At 36.2% G+C, this 20,287-nt stretch overlaps 2 protein-coding genes across 5 annotated transcripts in view; one reads left to right on the plus strand and one right to left on the minus strand.

The window, feature by feature from the left end:
- Positions 1-4,905, minus strand: part of itsn2b (intersectin 2b) — a 39,180-nt gene extending 34,275 nt beyond the window's left edge. For 2 of the 3 annotated variants that reach the window (XM_079832857.1, XM_079832855.1), the window contains exon 1: positions 4,693-4,905. The gene's annotated coding sequence lies outside the window, so the exon portion shown is untranslated. The remainder of the gene's footprint in view (positions 1-4,692) is intronic. The other variant, XM_079832856.1, reaches the window with a different exon arrangement.
- A 2,018-nt stretch (positions 4,906-6,923) lies between these two features.
- nhsl1a (NHS-like 1a) overlaps positions 6,924-20,287 on the plus strand; it is a 60,583-nt gene continuing 47,219 nt past the window's right edge. For both annotated transcript variants that reach the window (XM_079833119.1, XM_079833120.1), the window contains exon 1: positions 6,924-7,277. In XM_079833119.1, the coding sequence (XP_079689245.1) occupies positions 6,992-7,277 (286 nt within the window). In that variant the 5' untranslated portion in view covers positions 6,924-6,991. The remainder of the gene's footprint in view (positions 7,278-20,287) is intronic.

The following is a 20,287-nucleotide window of genomic DNA, read 5'->3' on the forward strand; positions in this document are numbered from 1 at the left end:
TCCTGTGATTGACGATCGGTGATTGGCTCCAAAAATCCTGATCGGAGCACCCTTACAAAAAGCACAACCAGTTTTATTAATAATGTTACCCTGAGTGAGAAGTGTTATCAGAATTGGTTTTAATTAAGGTGAAAAATAAAAGTTTTGTGTTTAAAGAGCACCTATCATGGCATTTAAAATGTTCCAAATATTGTTTTAGAAGTCCCCAACAACAGTTTTGCATGCATGCAATGACAAAAAAGACTTTTTTACCTGTTTTGACAGCGATTCTCAAATGATTCCTTTAATGATTCACTTTTCAAAACCCCGCCTTTACGTGACGCTAATCTGCGGTGATTGGTCCGATGACCCAGTCAGTTGTGATTGGTATAGTCTGTGCAGATATTTTCGGAAACGGAACGCCCATCAAAGTCTTATAGTGACAGTAATTTGTTAATATGTGTCAGGAGTTATGAATATGAAAACCGCGTCTGTACCGTTTGATTGTAATATGAGCCTCAGCTGATCTCATTCATAAAAAAACTCCTCTAGTCTCCTCACGAAGACTCGCGACAAATCAACATCCCTCAGGGCTTTTAGTTCAAAAGTGTGCAGATGAGGAGACATATTGATAGATTCTCATATGTCTGTGTCAAATTTCTAAACAGAGGAGTATTTTTTATTCAATACTTCCTCAAAATGCGCAGATGTAGCCTAATCATGAGCGATTGAGTCTCTTATGTGTTGTTTTCAATTCATACTGGCAGCCGGAGGGCGCTCTGTGCACATGTAGTCCATGTACAGACAGACGAAGAAGAACCATGTGCCATAATAGAAGTCCATAATAAAAGCTTCCTGAGATCGCGAAACATACATTTGACGACTAATAAACACTCAATCGCGACGATGTATGGTTTGTCTTCAAGCCACTTAGTCTTCAAATGCTCATCCTTGGGCAGATGAAAAAAAGTTTGCTTTTGAGTCGCACTTCAGAACACAGCGTCTCGTCGCCATGATGTTTTCTAGTTTTCAATGGCGTCTTGGAGCGCAATAAGTGGGCGTATCGTATTCAAATAACTTGACAAGTTGACGTCATCTAGTCAGAGAAAAAGCTTCGGTCTTCTAACGATTCTTAAAAATGACTCCGAGTCGACTCTTACTTTTGAAAGAAAATAACTATATATACGGTGCACTGTCATATTTCAAACTATGCAGGATGTTTTTGTTCACTTAGATCTAGGTTACACACTACATGAAAGGTAACTTTCAAAATTCCATGATAGGTGCTCTTTAATGTATTTTTGTTGATGTTGAAATGGATTTTAAAACATATTGTATCAAAAAAAGTATCGTTAGGAACCGCTATCGAAACTGAGGTATCGAAATTGATAACTTGTTACAGCACTTGCATATTGTTGCCCTTGACTGTTTAAGTTGCTTCTATTGCTCTCATTTGTAAGTCGCTTTGGATAAAAGCGTCTGCTAAATGACTAAATGTAAACATTGCATACATTATAAAATCTAGCCAATTACTAAAAGCTCTAAACGGTTTAGCTCCTCAGTACTTGAGCGAGCTCTTAACACATTATAGTCCTTTACATTTATTGCGGTCTCAAAATTCTGGCCAGTTGATATATCAACTAAAATATCAAATATCAAAATCAACTGCTGGCCCTTCCTATTTAGCACTAAAACTCTGGAACATTCTCCATAGTGTTCTAGATTAAAACATCTCTTTAATCTAGCATACACACATATTTCTATAAATTCAAATCTGTTTGTTAGGCTGTATAAAATAGGTCAACCGGAACCGGGAACACTTCCCCACAACATCCAATGTACTTGTTATAAGAAGAATTCCATCTACACTAATATTAGTCTGTCTGTCTCATCCTTATCCCGAGGTTACTGTAGTAAGCCGGATCCCAGCCGTATCCAGATGGACCCGCACCTAGACATGACCACAACATAGCCCTTGTCAACTACACAATCCCCTGTGAAGACCTTGTTGACACAAGAGCCATCATTCAGCACACATCCTCAGCAAAGACCATGAAAACCAAACAAGTCCACTGCACAGACCCCAATGGCCAGCTTCGTCTCCATACCGGCATGATGAATTCGATCTTCAAGCAGAAGGAACTGGATTAAATATTTTGAATGATACCAATCCAAAATCTGACTTCTGGCTTGTGATGCAGCCTGGAATTAAACCACAACATGTTGCTTTGTTTGGCCAGAGGAGAACTGGTCCCACGACTGAGCCTGGTTTCTCCCAAGGTTTTTTTCTCCATTCTGTCACCTGAAGGAGTTTGGGTTCATTACCACTTTCACCTCTGGCTTGCTCAGTTAAGGGGCAATATCCAACAATATTGATCTGACAGAACGGACACTATTTGATGAGAACTGAACTGGACAACGACATCACCGTTTTCTACAGAGCTTTTTATAGCCAAATGTAATAACTGATGATCTTTAAAATGGAACCGAATCAACTAGGCCTAGAACAATGCATCGACAATAGGGATGAACACCATTTATGTTCATCCCTAATCCCTTGTCATGCTTCACACAAAACAAAACTCTAGAGCAAAAGAGTTGCTTTGAAACAATCTGCTTTGTATAAAGCGCTATAAAAATAAAGGTGACTTGACTTGACTATATTAGGCTGCAGTCACTTTAAGACCTAATGCACAGATCCTATTGACACACATCCAATTTTCCCCCAACTCTTTACATTCACTTAAATTATAACCGACTACACTCTAAAAAAAAAAAGGTTCTATATTGCACCAAAAATGGTTCTTGGCTCGTAATCATAGGGGAACCTTTTTTAGTGCTATATAGCACCAATTTTGGTGCTTCAGTGGTTCTTCAGCGGTTCTTCAGAGGTTCTTCAGCGGTTCTTCAGCGGTTCTTCAGAGGTTCTTCACCGGTTCTTTGACTAAGGTGCTATATAGCACCGCTGAAGAACCGCTGAAGAACCACTGAAGCACCAAAATTGGTGCTATATAGCACTAAAAAAGGTTCCCCTATGATTACGAGCCTTTTTTTTTAGAGTGTATGTTTACGTGAATACTCGCCAAACCAGGCATTTCGCTGATTGGATGCTGTCTGAGAGGTGGCTTTCTGTGCACGCGCTTCGGGTGTGTGATAGCACATGAGTAGTTCATGGAGTTATTTTTCAAGGATTATTGCCATTTATTATTGCTATTAACTTTTTAACATCAAGCACGTCTCACGCTTTATTTTCTCATTCATGTTTCTTTAACGCATCAATAACTTTAAGTAGTCATGCGTGGATTTATAAAGTTTTGCACAGCCAGTGTGCCAGCAGGGAGTGCACGCACACACACACACACACACACACTGCCCAGCTGTTGTGTCGACGCAAATCAGGAACAACGTTTTTATTAAAACACTGTCATTCTCAAAGTACCTGTAAAATGATGAATTATACTGTTTTAAAAGGAGGGTATCACAATACCTTTCTAGTATCGGTATACCGTGCAACACTATACTCTAATATACTCTAATGATGCCAAAAATCCACAACTGTCTCTTTTTCTAAATGAAGCGAATATTGGGAGTTCTTTTTCCAGCAGGCTCGAACACAATAACACACGCAGAATGAATTGGTTCATTAGTCTGCTTAGATAACATGTAGTTGTGATGAAGGGCAGATAAGTCCTAGCTATAAAGATAATTGTGACAATTACTTGTGACTTGAACAACTATGTTACCCAATCTTTCTCTAATGTAAAATATGAATTGATAAGCATAATGCCTGTGGTTAACCACACAGAACGAGTCTCTGATCATTCACCTGAAAATAGAGGACAAAAATCAAGTCATTATGGCTTGACAAATCATTTCCTTTCACTGACCAGAGGTCCACAAGGACATTTCCTTAACAACTAAGGGGAATAAAATGAACCAACTACATTAATATTAACTTAAAAGAGTCTCAACATTTACACTGTTATGTAATGTTAACGTTTACAGCACAGGGTAACAGCAACTTATAAAGAGAGAGGTCAGGGCAACTGATCATGATCACCCATATTTTGGTACATTACCAAAAAAAAAAGATGACAACTCAATAGGAATCAATGAATGGATCTGAAACACTGACCTGACTCATCATTATCAGACAGAGACACTGTCCAAAATGCTGCCATCATCGCCACCATCATCTATTAGATCATGTTCCGGTTATTGTCATGTATCATTGTGTAGCATTATAATAACCAAGATTAAAGTAAATAAATCTCGCTCTTTTTTTTCCTAGTATTCAGATCCACTAGACATTACACTGCTTATAGCGATTCATTCCTGCGTGAAAGGCAGACAGACGAGTTTGCCACTTGTCTGGCAGGTTTGTGTGAAGAAAGTATGTTTGAAAGGACTTTGAATCAGTTCTTTAACATGTAGTTACACACACAACTCACAATGAGCTCTTAATAATTGTAATATGAAGCTCTGAAGGACTTTGAAGAGTGTGAAACTGGACACTTTCTCAACTCATCACACAACTACTGTAAAAAACAAATGATAACCACCAAACAATGCTCAATATAATATGTAACATAAATAATATATACAATATGTGTATTGTAACTACATTACAGCCAGGTTTAAAGTATGATTAAAGCACATAACATTAAAGCGAGCGGACATTTGAGCAGTATTACAGGAGGTAACGTTACTCACATTACACAACAGCATTATTGACTTTGCGAAGTCCCCTGAGCGGAAAACATATCCTTTTCCATTGTCCTCTGAATTAAGGTGACGACAATCGGCTTTCAGTGTTTCTTTAGCGATTTTATGCAGTGTTTATTGAGAATCTTTGACAACCTGTTGCTGTACGCTGTCAGACAAACAACATGGCTGACGACGGGATGTGCGCGAGCGCTGAGCTCAGAAGAGACTTTAAGAGGGCGGGGCCGAGTGTGTTTCAATGCAATGCTGTAGCTGACACACTGCTGCCCCCTCACTAGCCAAAAAAACATCACAGTGAGAACCATTTCCTTTCTTTCTTTCTTGGTTTCTTTCTTTCTTTCGGACAACAAAACTTAACACTTTTATAGTGGTTCCAAAAAGTTTAGTATTTAAACCATTCTGAGACTAAATCTTACCATGTGCACATGTCATGCTTCACAGTAACATGACATCCTTCAACTAATTAAACATGTCAAAATTGCCCGATTAAAATCAGGATATGGTGTCACACCGGAGGACATGGTTTTCATTGACAAAATGTATCCGGTATCAAGTAAAATGTATCAAGTATCAATAGGCTACTTGTAAAATTATGCCTGAGGTAGGCTATTTATTAACATTTGTATGTTTTTCTTTGTCATTTATAAAAGTTGCAATTTATTGAACCATGCTTGAGACAGTCACACTCACACCATAGGACAATTGTGAGATTTAGTTCAAAAATATAAAATCTAATAACAAAGCAGTTTTTATGTCAACCGGTAAGACAAAGAAATGTGACAGTGAAAAAGGCATGTCACATCAACAACCCAAATATCAATTCACAAATACTATTCTAAAATACAAATAAATACATTTTACATCAACATATTTTATATTTAAATGACCTACTTAACCACAAATAAATAAACAAATATATTTTCAGTCATGTCCCAAATATAGATCATAAAGTTTAATCTTAATCGTGATTATGGTTTCCTCCTCTTGCTCCTTCTCACCAGCGCAAATTAATTTTTAGAAAATAACATTTTAGAATGACTTATTGCTTTAATGAAGCCTAAACCTTAAACCTACAGAAAATAGTAACATAAATAGCAACATAAAGATTTACATCATGAAAAGCATTATTTTGCCAGAGATTGTTTCTGGAAACTCGTGTAGGCTATTTGAAGGTAAGTGTTCAGATGAGAGAAATACATTTAAAAAGAAAGAAAGAAAGAAAGAAAGAAAGAAAGAAAGAAAGAAAGAAAGAAAGAAAGAAAGAATATCATTTTCAATCAAATGCCACACGAGGGCGCACTTTACCAGAACATTGCTGTGTTCCTTTTTTCCTGCTAAATACATAAACTAATGAACTACTTTGTATATCATTTTTGGTAAATTTCTCAAATCAGAACATACATGTTTTCAAAACTGCTTGTTTAACCTCCACATCATCTAGTCACTTGTAGGCAGAAAGCAATGTCTCATTCCTCTGAACAAATTTCGCCAATGATTTGGGGCTACATTCATGCACAACTATCTTTACAATTCTGTTGATCAAACATAGGCTATTATAGGCCTACAGGTCCTGTTGAAGTTAGTTTTTGTCATAATCTGTCAAGCATCTGTGAATAATTCGTTACAGCCTATAGCATAGACATGCTTGTTGACGAACCAACAGTAATCTTGTCCAATGTGTGTGGGATTTGTCATTCTGATGTCACCGATATCATTGACATGAATTACGTTAATGAAAGAAATTCTAGCAAGTTACTTAAAGTAATACATTGTGTGGTGCTGTTTGTACCAAGTGTTTGGAGAAATACACTGGTTTTCAAATGTTAATGAGAATGATTCGAGAGCGAAGTTGACAAACTAGCCTAAATGTTTAGCTTTTGGAGAAACGTATCTAAATGTAATATAAATTAAGAATTCTGTTAATTCAATAAATATGAATTAACCATACATTTAATTGTGAAAAAGCTATTCACAATCAATTAATTAAAGATATTGTATAAAAGTTCCTCTGGAGCTGGCGTGAGATCCGCATTCCAGATCCGCCTGGTAGTAGGCCACTCCAGATTCCGTGTTTTGCGTTTGCCCTGAGAACCGATTCCCCAGAAGAAAGTTTCAGAAAGCGCTCTTCCAGAAGAATAAGGGCAGGATCCTTTGAATCATGAGGCGGGATGTCAGGATGTTTGCAGAACAGGTTAAGACACCTGACAGGACAAGAACAATTCACACTTCTAAAGGACAAGTGGAATAATTATAATATAACAAACAACTGGATCTTTCAGATAAAATAATGCCGTTTCATAAGAGAATAGTGGAGCCCCGGAGCCTGGGCAGAATAAACAGAGGACGACTGCAAGTTAACGGGGACGTTTTTATTTCCCTGGATGCTGTGAACTGTCAAACTTTGGTCAACATCCTCCGTCAGCTGTCCGATTTGTCGCGGCACGCGAGCAGCATGTTCGAGGAGATCCAGACTGAATCAGCGCTGGTGATCAATAAAGCTTCTGCGCTGCAGAATAGACTGGATTCACTGCAGGACACTGTACGAAATCTCAACCATAAGAGGACCACAATCCGTGAGTTCATGGCCTTCATGTATTTAACCACAATGTGGCAAGCACATTGCTTAAAACAAACTTGTATTTATTATGCTATAGAACTTATTTTTTAATGCTATATAGAACTTATTTTTTAATGACTGGTAGCCTAAGCAATCCAACAGGGATTAGCCTATTATTCATTACTATTTAACTGCTCATTAGATAAGGATAGTCTACTTATTCAAATTGTACAGATAATAGTAGGCTATAGCCTAACTAGAAATAATTATAGGCCTACCTAAAAAAAAAAGTTACTGAAAAAAGTAGGATATTGCACAATTCTAATGCAATTTAATCTAAAGTAAATACTTAATATGCAAAACCACAAATTGAAATACCTGTAATTCAATGGTAGAACTGTGCAACCATGGAGTAGTTACCTGTTTCTATTGAGACAGTAGTAGCAAATAAATAAATAACACATTTAATGTAGTTGCTACTGGATTAATTACTAGTGTGTAATGTACCACCACTATGAAAATGAATAAAAACAAGTACTATTACGATAAAATACATGCAAAATAAATGTTAATATGGCTTGCCATAATGGCAGCGCATGATTCCAGATCATTAATTCCAAATTCCTTTCTAGATGCTTGGCTTTGACTGGATGTGGAATTCAGGCTTGTATTGTGTTGCACTTTTATCTCATGGCACCTGTGGTTGCCCGCTGCTTTTCACTCTCTAAATGAGAATTGCTGCTCCAATCAGAACAAATAAATAGTTTTTTGGGACAGACTAATGTGCCAATAATAATGGTTGGGACACCAGGTCTTCGGGTACCTCTATTCATCACCATTGAGTGAGCATGTGAAGGCAGTTGTGTTTTTGTTTTTAGAATGTTTCTCCTGCATATAGTGCAAGTCTGGTTAATGGTAATAAGTCATTCATTGCAATATCAGTGTCACCAATGTAATGCAATCCTCGAATCCTAAGGTTTTGTCCAAGCTGGCAGTCTTCTGTATCCCCTTTTTCTCATTGTCTTCTTTGCGTCCATATTTCTGTGTATCTCCATGGTCAATATGTTGCACTTCTGTTCAACGATTCTTGGCAATGCTTTCACCTCCAAAGAAAACAATGTGTGTTTTCACTGGCCCTGCCTTAGCCCAGAGTAAGGTGAGTGGAGTGCAGGAAACAGAGCATAAGTGGATACATGTGTGCTCCAGACGTCCAGCCCCAGACGATATATTAAAAGGTACTAAGACAGAAAAAGAGAGTCATTTCTTTGTCTGCTGCATGCTATGACACAGAATTCAAATCATCCGACAAATGAAAAAAGGCTAATCTTCAACAGATATAGAAAAATCGTTAGCAATAGTACTGAACATTTTTGAATAATTTATATAGCCTACAGGTACAAGGGTTGGACTCCCTAAAACTTTCTACTAGATTTATTTATTTAGATCATATCCGATGTACGTATGATATATAAATTGATATATATTTTAAATCGTAGATTAGCATTTGTTTCCTTTTTTACTATTAGGTTTGTTTGTCTTTGCGACCCTTATTATGCACACTGTAAAGAATGGAAATTTTATTCAGCACAAAACTACGTTTGCAGCCTATTTTCCTCAAATAAGATAGATAATAAGATAACAAGAAAGAATGTATTAGAGCTGCACAATTAATTGTTAAATCTGTTAAACCTTTGACAAAATCACACCGAAACATTCTGTACTAATCTGCTCCGACACTATCGCTGAGCCAGAGAGAGCAGTTATTATGTATATGTATGAAACAGCTTCACAAACAGTGTTTTCAACCACACAGTATCGTTCTTTCTGTTACAAATATTCAAGTGATCACAGTACTGGGATAAAAGACAAAAAACACTCAGTTCATGTCACGCGTCTCTCAGACAGCGCTGAAAAAGTCTCAGAGAGCATGCGCATATTCTTAAATGAGTTGTCTTTCGCTGCTTATTGCACTTCAGTGGTTTCAAATAATCTGTTTTTAAACATGCAAAGCTTAAAAACGCATAAACGATAAGCTTTTGTGACTGCGTAGCACAGCAATGTCATGTGAGCGTAACCGCGATAGAGACGATAGTCCAGTTGACAGATTTCTACCAGTTAATCGTGTCTACCGGTATATCTCCCACCCCTAGTTCAGATATAAACACTGATGTCTACGGAAGCGATCAAAATAGAGAAAATCACCTTTTGAAAGTAATTTGGCACTTCAAATAATGATTGTATCGATTACAAATATTTTTTTTTCTTTAAGTGGCTGTTAAAAATGCATTTGTCATTGAATCATTAATTGATTCATTCCGTAATGAAACAAGTGGAGTATTTATAAGAGTCATTGAATCATTCATTCAAACCTATTTTTTAAAGCATTCTTTCAAATTAGGTTAATTAAATATTTATAAATAAATGATATAAATAAATTAACATTTTAATTGAACCTCTAAATTACATGTTATTTTATGTATTGTTTGTTCAGAATAGTGGGAGAATCTCTATTTGAAACAACAACAACAAATAAGGTGATTCTCAATTTATCCAGGATCGTGCAGCATGTCTAGTATGCTGAGACATGATCTTATGCAATGGAATTGAATGGACTTTGAAAAGTATGATTAGAGGCAACAAAATAATACTGAGGGTGACCAAATGTAAACGTTTAAGAATCAGTCAAGGAAAAAACTATATTAATTGACCATTAATTTGATTGGGACATTATATATCTATGGTGGTGATGTCAATCAAAAAATAAAGTTGTTTCTGAGGCAGAGCAATTTATTTCATTTTGATTAAAGAATAAATACGTGCAGAATACATACTTCGATCAGTACCTGTTGTAGTGGTTTGTATGCAGACCAAAGGTAAAATGCAACACAGAATTGAAAATTTTTCAATACATCAGCCCCCCATATTTTTTTTGTTTTGTTCTGATAATAGCAACTATAATATTTACTGTTGGGTCTGAAATGTATAAACCATACACATATTGTGTGACAGTATGCAATCCAGCTGTTATATTCCACTCCTCCCTCCTTCCCTCAAAAAGCACCTCCAACCCATTCCAGTTCGTCTGCAGGGGGAAAGCATGTCGAAACCAGATGTTGGTCCAGCCCTTATGTGTTTTTATCACAGCCAGATGAATGCACACCCTCTTTCTTTGTCTGTTTGTGATATTATAACTGGATTAAATATCTTCTCTTTTTTCCTGCTGCATGTTTTATTTATATTCCTTTCAAATTGCTTTTCCTTTTCCCTCCTACTCTCTTTCTGCAAAAGGAACAGACATTGACCTGTTGCGTTTTTTTTATTTTCTGCTCAAATGGGGAATAACTGAATACAAGCAGAGAGCTTTGAGTTCTTAAAGTTGAAAGCTGGAAACTTAGTGAAAGATTCTATTCAAATCCACGAAAATCTGGTATCAGTTTAGAATCCTCTGAAGTCCATATTGAAGGAAATGCAGACTGTTGCAATGTGATATATGAAATCTGTCCTGCAGAAGGTTGAATGCTTAATATTTAAAAATTTGACTAAAATAATGGATATTTATCCAACAAGTGTATCATAATTGGATCAGGAACATTTTCTTTGAATACTTTTCATTTATTATTTACAAGTTTGAAGTTCAAGACTGAAGTCTTTAATGAATGCAATTGAGCCAAATACTTTCCATAATAACAGTGATCCAAGATACAAATCTTGATGACTAATATTTTTGGTGGATTGTAGAAATCTACTTAAAAATACAGTTTATATTAGCTATTAAACAGAATTATTAAACTTTCACAATGCATCTCATTGAATGTTTTTTTTTTTTTTTTTTTTTTTCAGTGACTGAAATACAATTTGTGATCACTCTGCTGTTTCTCTCATGGGAAAGTTTTGAACTCTTGACTCTTGTGACATCATGTTGTTTAGACAGTTCACATATCACATATCTCTCCCATCCAGACAATAGATGACTCACTGGAACTGCTGTAAAGTCCATCTTGGTGGAACTTTGGGGGCTTGTTTTTTCATTTCATGACAGATTTTTATGGACTTACCGTTTCCTTTCCTCTCTGCAAGTTTTGTTGGGAAATGGTTCTGTGTAAATGGAAGCAGAGGGCTTTGTATTTACACACTATTTACTACTTTTCCATTTTAATTTAATTCTGGGCTTATGATGGAATTAGTAAACTTGACATTGAGTCCAATATCAAGCTTCTGTGTCACACTGTAAAACCTGATAGTTTAGAATACTCAAAACATTTAAGTAAACAAACTATTTTTTTAAGTTAAGTAACTCAAAGATTAAGTAAGTGGAACTTAATTAATTTTGTACTACTCTTTAATTGAAATATTGAATAAACTAACACAACATTTATGGTTAAGTGCTAGTTAGCACCAGCACACTAGCATGTGCTAATGTAACAATCAAAGAGACTATCACTATACACTTGCATGAACATTGTTAATCAACATGCAGTATATATAGCCTTGAAGTTTTGCAGCCCATTCTCTACCTAAACACATCTACTCTTCACCACAATGCTAACCCTATACAAAACTTCAACATAACAGAAACCCCTGTAAATCCCAACATAACAGAACATTAAACAATAACACATCTCTCCCTTTATTAATCTTGTGATTAATAAACAAAATAACACCTAATTTTAACACAATTCTAACATTTTATCCTTACACGGTCTGACGCAAAGCATGCAGGGAACTAGAAATGATGAACAATGAACTTTCAGTAATATTTAAGTGAAATTAACTCATTTAAATGTTTACATTTACATCGGATTTACAGGGTTGGTTGCAGCAAAGGAAGAGTAGGGGCAGGATCTAAACACAGTCACGTTTATTAACAATATTAATAAAGAAAAAAAAACGCGCAGGAGCACAGGAGTATACCAAAAAACTGCAGGAGAATAACAGAAAACTAAAAGTCCATAAAAAGGAAACAGGAAAAAAAAGAATATAAATTTCACTCCAAAATTAAAAAGAAAAGAAAAATCTAATATTTTGCATATAAAATTAGGCCTTTTATGACCATTATTTGGGACTATTATGACCAAAATATTTACACCCAAACGTAAATCGCCTTCAAACTTTGCTGACTTTCACTCAAGGTCTGCAGGTCCCAGAAATGTATCCACACAAAAGCAGTTTATTCAGTATAGTGAAACATCTCTTCCATTAACATCTACCCTAACAAAACGGACACTGCGTCTGAAATCGCATACTGTATAGTACATTTGGATTGAAACTTACGTTGTGACCGTTAAAAAGGTATGTTCTATATAGTATGACTGTGTGTAGTGTGAAATTGCGATGTAGCTTACTGCATCCATTTTTGGATCTGCAATTTTAGCTAACCTCCCTGGTATGACCTACTTGCACTGAGGTTCTTGACGCACTTCCATTTTGTACAACTTTTTCAATGTGCTGTAGTAGTCACCGAGTTGACTAAACGCCACCTAAAATGAGTGTAAGATAAAAAAATCTGGACATTTTCAGAGACAGGAGAAGAGATAAAAAAAAGACTGTTGCAACTTCCTTTTCATACCGATTTTAAACAGAAATTTTGCCTTAGATATAATTATAAACAAAGTAATATCTGTAATATTTGTAATATCTCGCATTTGTAAAACGGTTGTGTTTTTACACTTGCACAGAATTTAGACTTTTCTTTATAACATTTACCTGTGAAAGGGTATAGGGGATCGTTTCTATTCCATTATTTCACATTTTCCTTCTTGAAGTATTAAGAAGCCTCTCATGATTTTGAGAAGTTTGATTTTTAGTTACAGTATTTATGAGCTGGACTAAAAGCATGCTTGATGTGAAAGGCATAGCGAGTAGATCATGTCTGGTGAGATTTTAACTCAGTGGTTAAAATCAATTTCAATTTCGTCAATTTTCTCAAAGAATCTAATTTGATGGAACGAAAGTAATATACTTACAGTAATGGAAGGATAATGGCATGTACTTCTCACATAGACCAAAGAACTATGGGAATGTGGAGTAGTAATAATGTAAGAGATGGCAGAGTAACATAGTAGTGCAATAAGTTAGCCCCTGTCAAGTTTGATTGCACTTCCATGCCTCTGGTGTAAAGGTGTATTTGAGTATACCTTGTCAGAATCTGATGATCCAGCAGACTATCATTTTTTTAAGCTGAAACTTTAGTGTGTATTCAGCGTCATTAAATGACTGCCCTGCCTTGTGGCGGCTCTGCCTCAACAATAAGTGTCTTGTGCTTGGACGAAGGGGCCCTGAACTTACATCCAGCTTGGCATTGAGAGCAGAGTCTCTGTGATTGAAGCGCTTTTGTTATTGAGTTTATTTAGTCATGGCAGAGTTGGCGTAAAGTACTCTTACGGGTTCATGCCAACGTGAATCACAGAGATCAGGGCCTGATGTTTTCATTGAGTTTAATTCTAGTCCTTTTGGCCTTTAGTTCCCATTTTCAATGCAGAAGCCTCAGTCTCTCCTGTTCCAGATCATTTGCCTTCTCATGGCCTTAGTCCAACGTTCTGCAGAGGCTGTTTTGCATGACTAGCTCAAGATATCATTGTAAGATGTAAAAGCTGGTTGTCAAGCTGGTTATGACCAAACAAAATCCCTCAAAAAGCCTGGGAACAGCAAACTATCATAGGTTTTTTTCCCCAATTGAGCTTTTTCATTGTTTAATTTCTAAATTGCTCATTATGTTCTGGGAATTCCTAAACCGTAGGCTTCTAAATTCTAGTTATTGTTTTCCAAGCAGTGGTATCTGTGAATGGTTCTTCTTCAGCATGTGGGTGTCTTTTGTGTAGATTCCCCTTCAGTTTGCCCTTCACTTCAGACTAATTAAAAGATCTCATGGGGATGTGGAGAAGTAGGTCAGTGTGGGATGCTTATTCCTGTTGAAAGAAAAATATGATTTCCCTCCTTGGCGGAAAAATCCAGCACATTCCTATATCCTTCGGTCGTTCAGCATATTCACACCTGGAAGTCTGGAACCGAAGAATAACCCCCCTGCCTCGGTGTAGTCTAACCGAGCTTGAGTTATTGTTTTCAGACAATACTCCCACCTAGCATAAACGCACACAGGCATAGACTCTGGAGTTATCTAACTTTGTTACAAATGTGCCTCACACAGTAGCAAATAACAGAGATATTTTTATGAACATTCTTTTTCCTTGTTTACAGATAAGCTTCATTCCTCACAAGTAATAATCTGTAACAATCTGAAGGCCAGTATACTGTATATCATCAACAGTCAGGTGGTCAACGGATTTTTGAAGGGATCCTCCTCAAAGTTTGTAGGGTAATTTATTTCATGACATGCCTCATATTTTTTGGCTTTTGACTTGGTTGAGAATCTCCATTTTGTATGGTCCACTTGTATAGCCTGTTAGGGGTTGAAGTCAAGTCGATGTCGACTAGTTGCTGATGATGTCATTAATGAAAAAATAAGCCTGAACCTCGAGCTGAGATTCAAACGCGAACTCTTTTGACTTTGTGTACAATAAGCTGTTTAAAACATGCATTCACCTGATCAATTTTGAGTGTCTAGATGGTATAGGTAAGGGATAATCCACGGCTAGCTGTGCCTTAAACGATTTTAATGCATGCCGCGGAGGCAAAGAACCACCTGACGCGACACGTTAAAATAATTTAATGCACAGCTAGCCATGGCTTATCACGCTTATACCATGGTCATTTGCCAGCATTGACAACTTAAAGCTGTTATTGCAATTTAAAACACGTAACAGGCAAATACAAGTACAGTCACAGGTATTTTTTGCAAAAGTATAAAGGTTTGAACTCATGTTGCATTCCAAGTCTTCTGAAATCATACAATATCTCTATGTAAAGAACAGAGTTGATCTTAATGTTTTAATCGCTGAAATGATGATCACGCCGCTCCGTGCTCGCATGCACACGATCAGTCATATCTTATTCAAAAGATACACCTTTTCTTTAGCATGACACAATAAGTCACAAGAGAAATGAGAGCCAATTACATTTTACAATCAAAGCTGACGTAATGATGCAATTGGTCACGAGTGAGGCAGCAAGTGAACATTTTGTCCTCAAAGTTAATGTGTTAGAAGCAGAAAAAATGGGCAAGCGGATTTGAGCGAGTTGGACAAGGGCCAAATTGTGATGGCTAGATGACTGGGTCAGAGCATCTCCAAAACTGCAGCTCTTGTGGGTTGTTCCCGGTCTGCAGTGGTCAGTATCTATCAAACGTGGTCCAAGGAAGGAACAGTGGTGAACTGGCGACAGGGTCATGGGCGGCCAAGGCTCATTGATGCACATGGGGAGCGAAGGCTTTATTTAGCATAAATAAATCTCCGATCTCCGTTCACTGTGTGCTCACTTCAATGAAAACAGCACAGTGATTCAACTGACTTTGAACTACCTATGCATTAAACAGTTTTATTGCACACCTTCCATCCAATCAGAATCGAGTATTCAGACAGACCATGGTATAATCAAACATATCTTGTGGAGTGCTCTCAGAGTATGAATTTATTTGTCATTTTAACTGTTGGAAACAGCATAAAAGTGGACTTCGAAAATGTCTTATGTACTGTTGCGAACTCTTTAGGCCAACTATATCAACGACTAGTCGATGTCAAGCGCCATGGCAGAGCATTTAAGTTGACAACTGTGTACTGTCCACCTCATGTTAATTACGATTTCATATCTCACAACAACTTTCTGTATTTCTTTAAAATATTACTTTGGTATACTATGCTAATATACTAAGCTGATGCAGATGTTGACCATATGTGAAGTTTGTGGTGACAGCTGTGATACTGGAATAACACAGATATGATCATTTGAGATATCGGACAGAGGATGAATGAGATACAACAGTCACAGACTTCAGGATTTCCTTCTGGTTTTGTGAATACGTCTCCCTGGCTGAGACTATAGAGTGAAAGGAACCTTATATAACCACTGGAATGGCTCATGAAGAAAATCTGTAAACAAGTTTCCTACTTGAACTTGAAATTACTTATATGATATGGTGCCTTCTTGATCAAAAATATATGTTTTGGTTGGCCTCTATAATTGAAAAGCCACTAGTGAAAAGAACTCTTCAAAATGCAAGTGCATGAATAAACTAGTTTAACACACATTGGAATGGTCTTTATCATTTAATGAAGATGCAAGCTGTTTTGCTAGATGCATACAAAAGAAATCAACTCAGGCCATCTACTGTTTACATTTGTATTTTGCACCGTACTTCTAACTGTAATATGCAATCACTTCCACTGCACTTTTACACTTTTTTTCGGATAGCTTCTGTCCATAATTTATTGCACTACCTTAATCCACTGCCATATTCCTCATTTTAGCCTAACATATCATTGTATACCTCTATCTGTAAAATTCTGTTTATAGTAATAGCCATCTGTATATTATATTATATTCATAGTACATATCCACCTGTAAATTCTGTTTATAGTATTAACCATCTGTATATTATTCACTGTACATATTCACCTGTAAATTCTGTTTATAGTAATAACCATCTCTCTATTTATAGACATATTTATATATACTCAGTACATATCCATGTCCTGCACTTATGCAAACGTTGTATATCCTGCACTTGCTGCTATTGCACTTCTGGTTAGACCTAAACTGCATTTCGTTGCCTTGTACTTGTACTTGTGTAATGACAATAAAGTTGAATCTAATCTAATCTAATCTAATCTAATTCATGATTTAAAGGCTTTCAAGTAGGGGCAGATTCACCTAAAATCACCTTCATGTTAATGTCTTTGGCCTGGTTTCACAGACAGGGTTTAGATTAAGCCAGGATTAGGCCTTAGTTCAATTAGGACATTTTAGTAGCTTTTATAAATGTTCCTTTTAAAAAATCATTGCTGGTGTGCATCTTGAGACAAAACAATGGCACTGACATATTTTAAGATATGTCAGTACAAGTTGCTTTCAGTTAAAACAGCTCAAACATGCATTTTAGTCTGGGACTAGGCTTAAGCCTGGTCTGTGAAACCAGGGGTTAATGTTTTTATTGAGTTTCTGAGGGGGTTTTTTAATGGAGGAGGCCATTGATCCGTGTGGCATTCCCATGATCTCATGAGTTAGAGAAAAACAGCAATAGATGAAAAGATAAAGGCTTGGAACAAATGTTATAAATTATTTAAAATTAAGCCAAGTTTATTTCATTGTGCTATTGATCTCAGTAGAGGCCAAATCATAAATGTACTTGAGAAGGAAACATGTGAAAAGTCGTAATACTTGTTTTCAGAGATTTTATATAATTGTGTCCATTTTTATGCAGTTTGGATTTTCTTTTCTAGTTTTAAGCATAAACCATGAAAAACTTTGTTTTGCAAGGGAAAAAATGGGGTAAGAAGAATAAACAGAATTATTCAAGATATATACTTCTAGTTTTATTACTGTATGTTAAAACGAATTTGCTTTTCATTTGAATGTATTTTGTTTTAAGCATGTTTATGGGAAAATAAGATGAATACAATTTTGTTTTGCAGTGAAAATGAATATAAACATAATAGTATAAAATAGTGTAGGTAATGGATGCATTGTAGGGCAATAAATGTGTATAATCTATGGTATTGATGAAGTCAAATAATAATTTACAAATAGAAACTGCTGGTTGTGGTCTGTTTCCAAAAACTGATTCCTCCTTATATGCATCACATATGAAAACTAAGCAAGACTTCAGATCCAATGCCATTTTTTTTTTTTTTACAAAAACAAAGGGGATGACAGGTAAAAGTAGGGACACGGGGGTAAATGTGTCAGTTGAGGTCATTGGTTACGGTTCAACAAGTCCCCTTAATGTGGTTTTAATGGCTTATTAGTTTGCCAAGGCCATACGACTGGACTTTATGGTTGAAATATGCGACTCCACTGTTGTTGCTGCTCCCTTTTTCCAATTTAATCCTAATTGAAAACATCTGATCCTGGGGTTGTTTAGTCCTGCATTAGTGAGGAAAGTGCCTTTCAAAATACCTCCAACATTAATTTTTTGGAATGTGTATGTGTGGAAGGAGGGATCTGAATTCACTGGTTTATTTGGGTGGAGTTGACCAGCTTATAAGTAAAACCGCAGTTGTGGTCTGTCTGGAAGAGATTGCATTTCCATTTCATTTCAACTTTGAAGCCTGAGCACACACTCGTTGTAGAGATTCCAATAGTTAGTTAGAAAACAAGCTTTGTTACATTTTATTAAATGCTTCTTTATGAACTGAAATATAAAACCAAACTAACTTTTATTTGCTTTTATATGTTTATATGGAAACCTTCTTGCCAAAAGGAGATTTGTCATAAAAATAAACTCAAACTATAACCTTAAAACAAAATGAATTTTATTCTTATTTAAAATAAAAATGTTGTTATTTAAAAATGCTTATATCTAAAATTGCATACTTAAAAGAGTGATTAAGTCAAGGATGCTGGTGTGTTTTGTAGCATTGGGTTCCCTGTCTGTCCCTGAAGGAAATGTGGGGCGAAATGGCACAAAAACAAGGAGCAGGAGTGAAAATCTTGTGTAAACAGGAAGGTAGACAAGCGTGTTGAATAAGCTTCTGTATCAGGTATCTGTTACAGCTCTGGCTTGATAGTTTACGTTTCTCTCTCTTTATTTTATCATGCCTTATCTAATGTTTTTAAAGGCTTGAATATCATCCCTGAATATGAGGAACGGCTGCCTGTTAGGAACGTAATGATGTCTTGAGTTAGTGCTTGAGTGACATTAACAAATGTAGAATTTGGCTAAAATTAAGTATTTTCTTTTAGGCAAATCTTAAATTCAAGAGAATGTGTGAGTCCATAGCACCCTCTTGTGGCTGAAATATGAGGTCTGCGTCTGCATAGTCCTGATGTATGGTAGATGATTTGCAGCTAGACATGGTGTACTTTAATGTTCAGTCATAAACTGAAAGGTTTCAGGTTTTTATTCTGACATTATCGTAACTTCCTTCAGCTGCAAACAGAAATTAGACATTAATTATTCCTCTCAGCATGCCAAGAGCACATAACCAGTTGCTGAATAGATATAAATACAGTTAATGTATTCGTGTGAATTAAAATAAGGACTTTTATGGCCAACATTAATTTATATGCATTACTCCTAAATTCTGCTGTACAAAATCGTGGCATATAAGACTTTGAAACTGTTTTGGCGCCATCACAAGTGTTTTAGGGTCAGCGTGTAGATTCCAGATTAATGCCATGTAAAGCAGTCTGGAACATTTGGATTGCTCTTAATTTCAAAGCTATTGGGAAACATTTGACTAGGGGCGGAGCTGACTGGTCCAACTGGCACACATGTTCTCACCATATCAAACATCCATCTCTTTTGGTGGTGCCGATATGGGTCAAGGAACATATTACCAAAGAAACTTTCCGCTCACAAAGAAGCAGGATTCATTTAATTTAGTTGATTAAAATATATGTTTAAAAAATATGCCATTTCTGAAATATAAATGTTGGTTTTTTCCCAGAATATTAAACAACAACAACAACAACAACAACAAATAAAGAAACAAATATTGTGTTGATTATGGTTCAAACCCCCATACAGTAAAACAATGATTCTTTTACAATCGATTCGACAGTTGCACATCATATGCTAAACAATAGCCAATAACTAGATCAACGTTTATTACAACAAAACTGTTGTGAATTACAGGTAACAGTTCTATTTTAATTTAAAATGTGAAATAACTGCAAAATGATTCATGGTTTAGTCATGGAGTCAGTAACGACTCACTGTCTGATTGAGTCTGATTCAAATCACTAACTCATGCACTACCTGCAGGTGATAGAGAGGTGCGGGGACCAAAAAAACAGGTTAAAAATCAAAAGGTCCTGCACACTATCATGACTTGCATATCAAAATAAATTAATTTATAACTTTTCAGTCCCATGAACTTCATCAGGCATATACAGTATGTAATTGTCATCATGATGGCTATGGCCATTGTGTTGCCTTCAAAAGGCTGTAAATAGTTTTGAAAACATTTCTTA

The sequence above is a fragment of the Gobio gobio genome (genome assembly GCF_949357685.1).
Source record: "Gobio gobio genome assembly, chromosome: 13".
In the NCBI taxonomy this organism is placed as follows: domain Eukaryota; kingdom Metazoa; phylum Chordata; class Actinopteri; order Cypriniformes; family Gobionidae; genus Gobio; species Gobio gobio.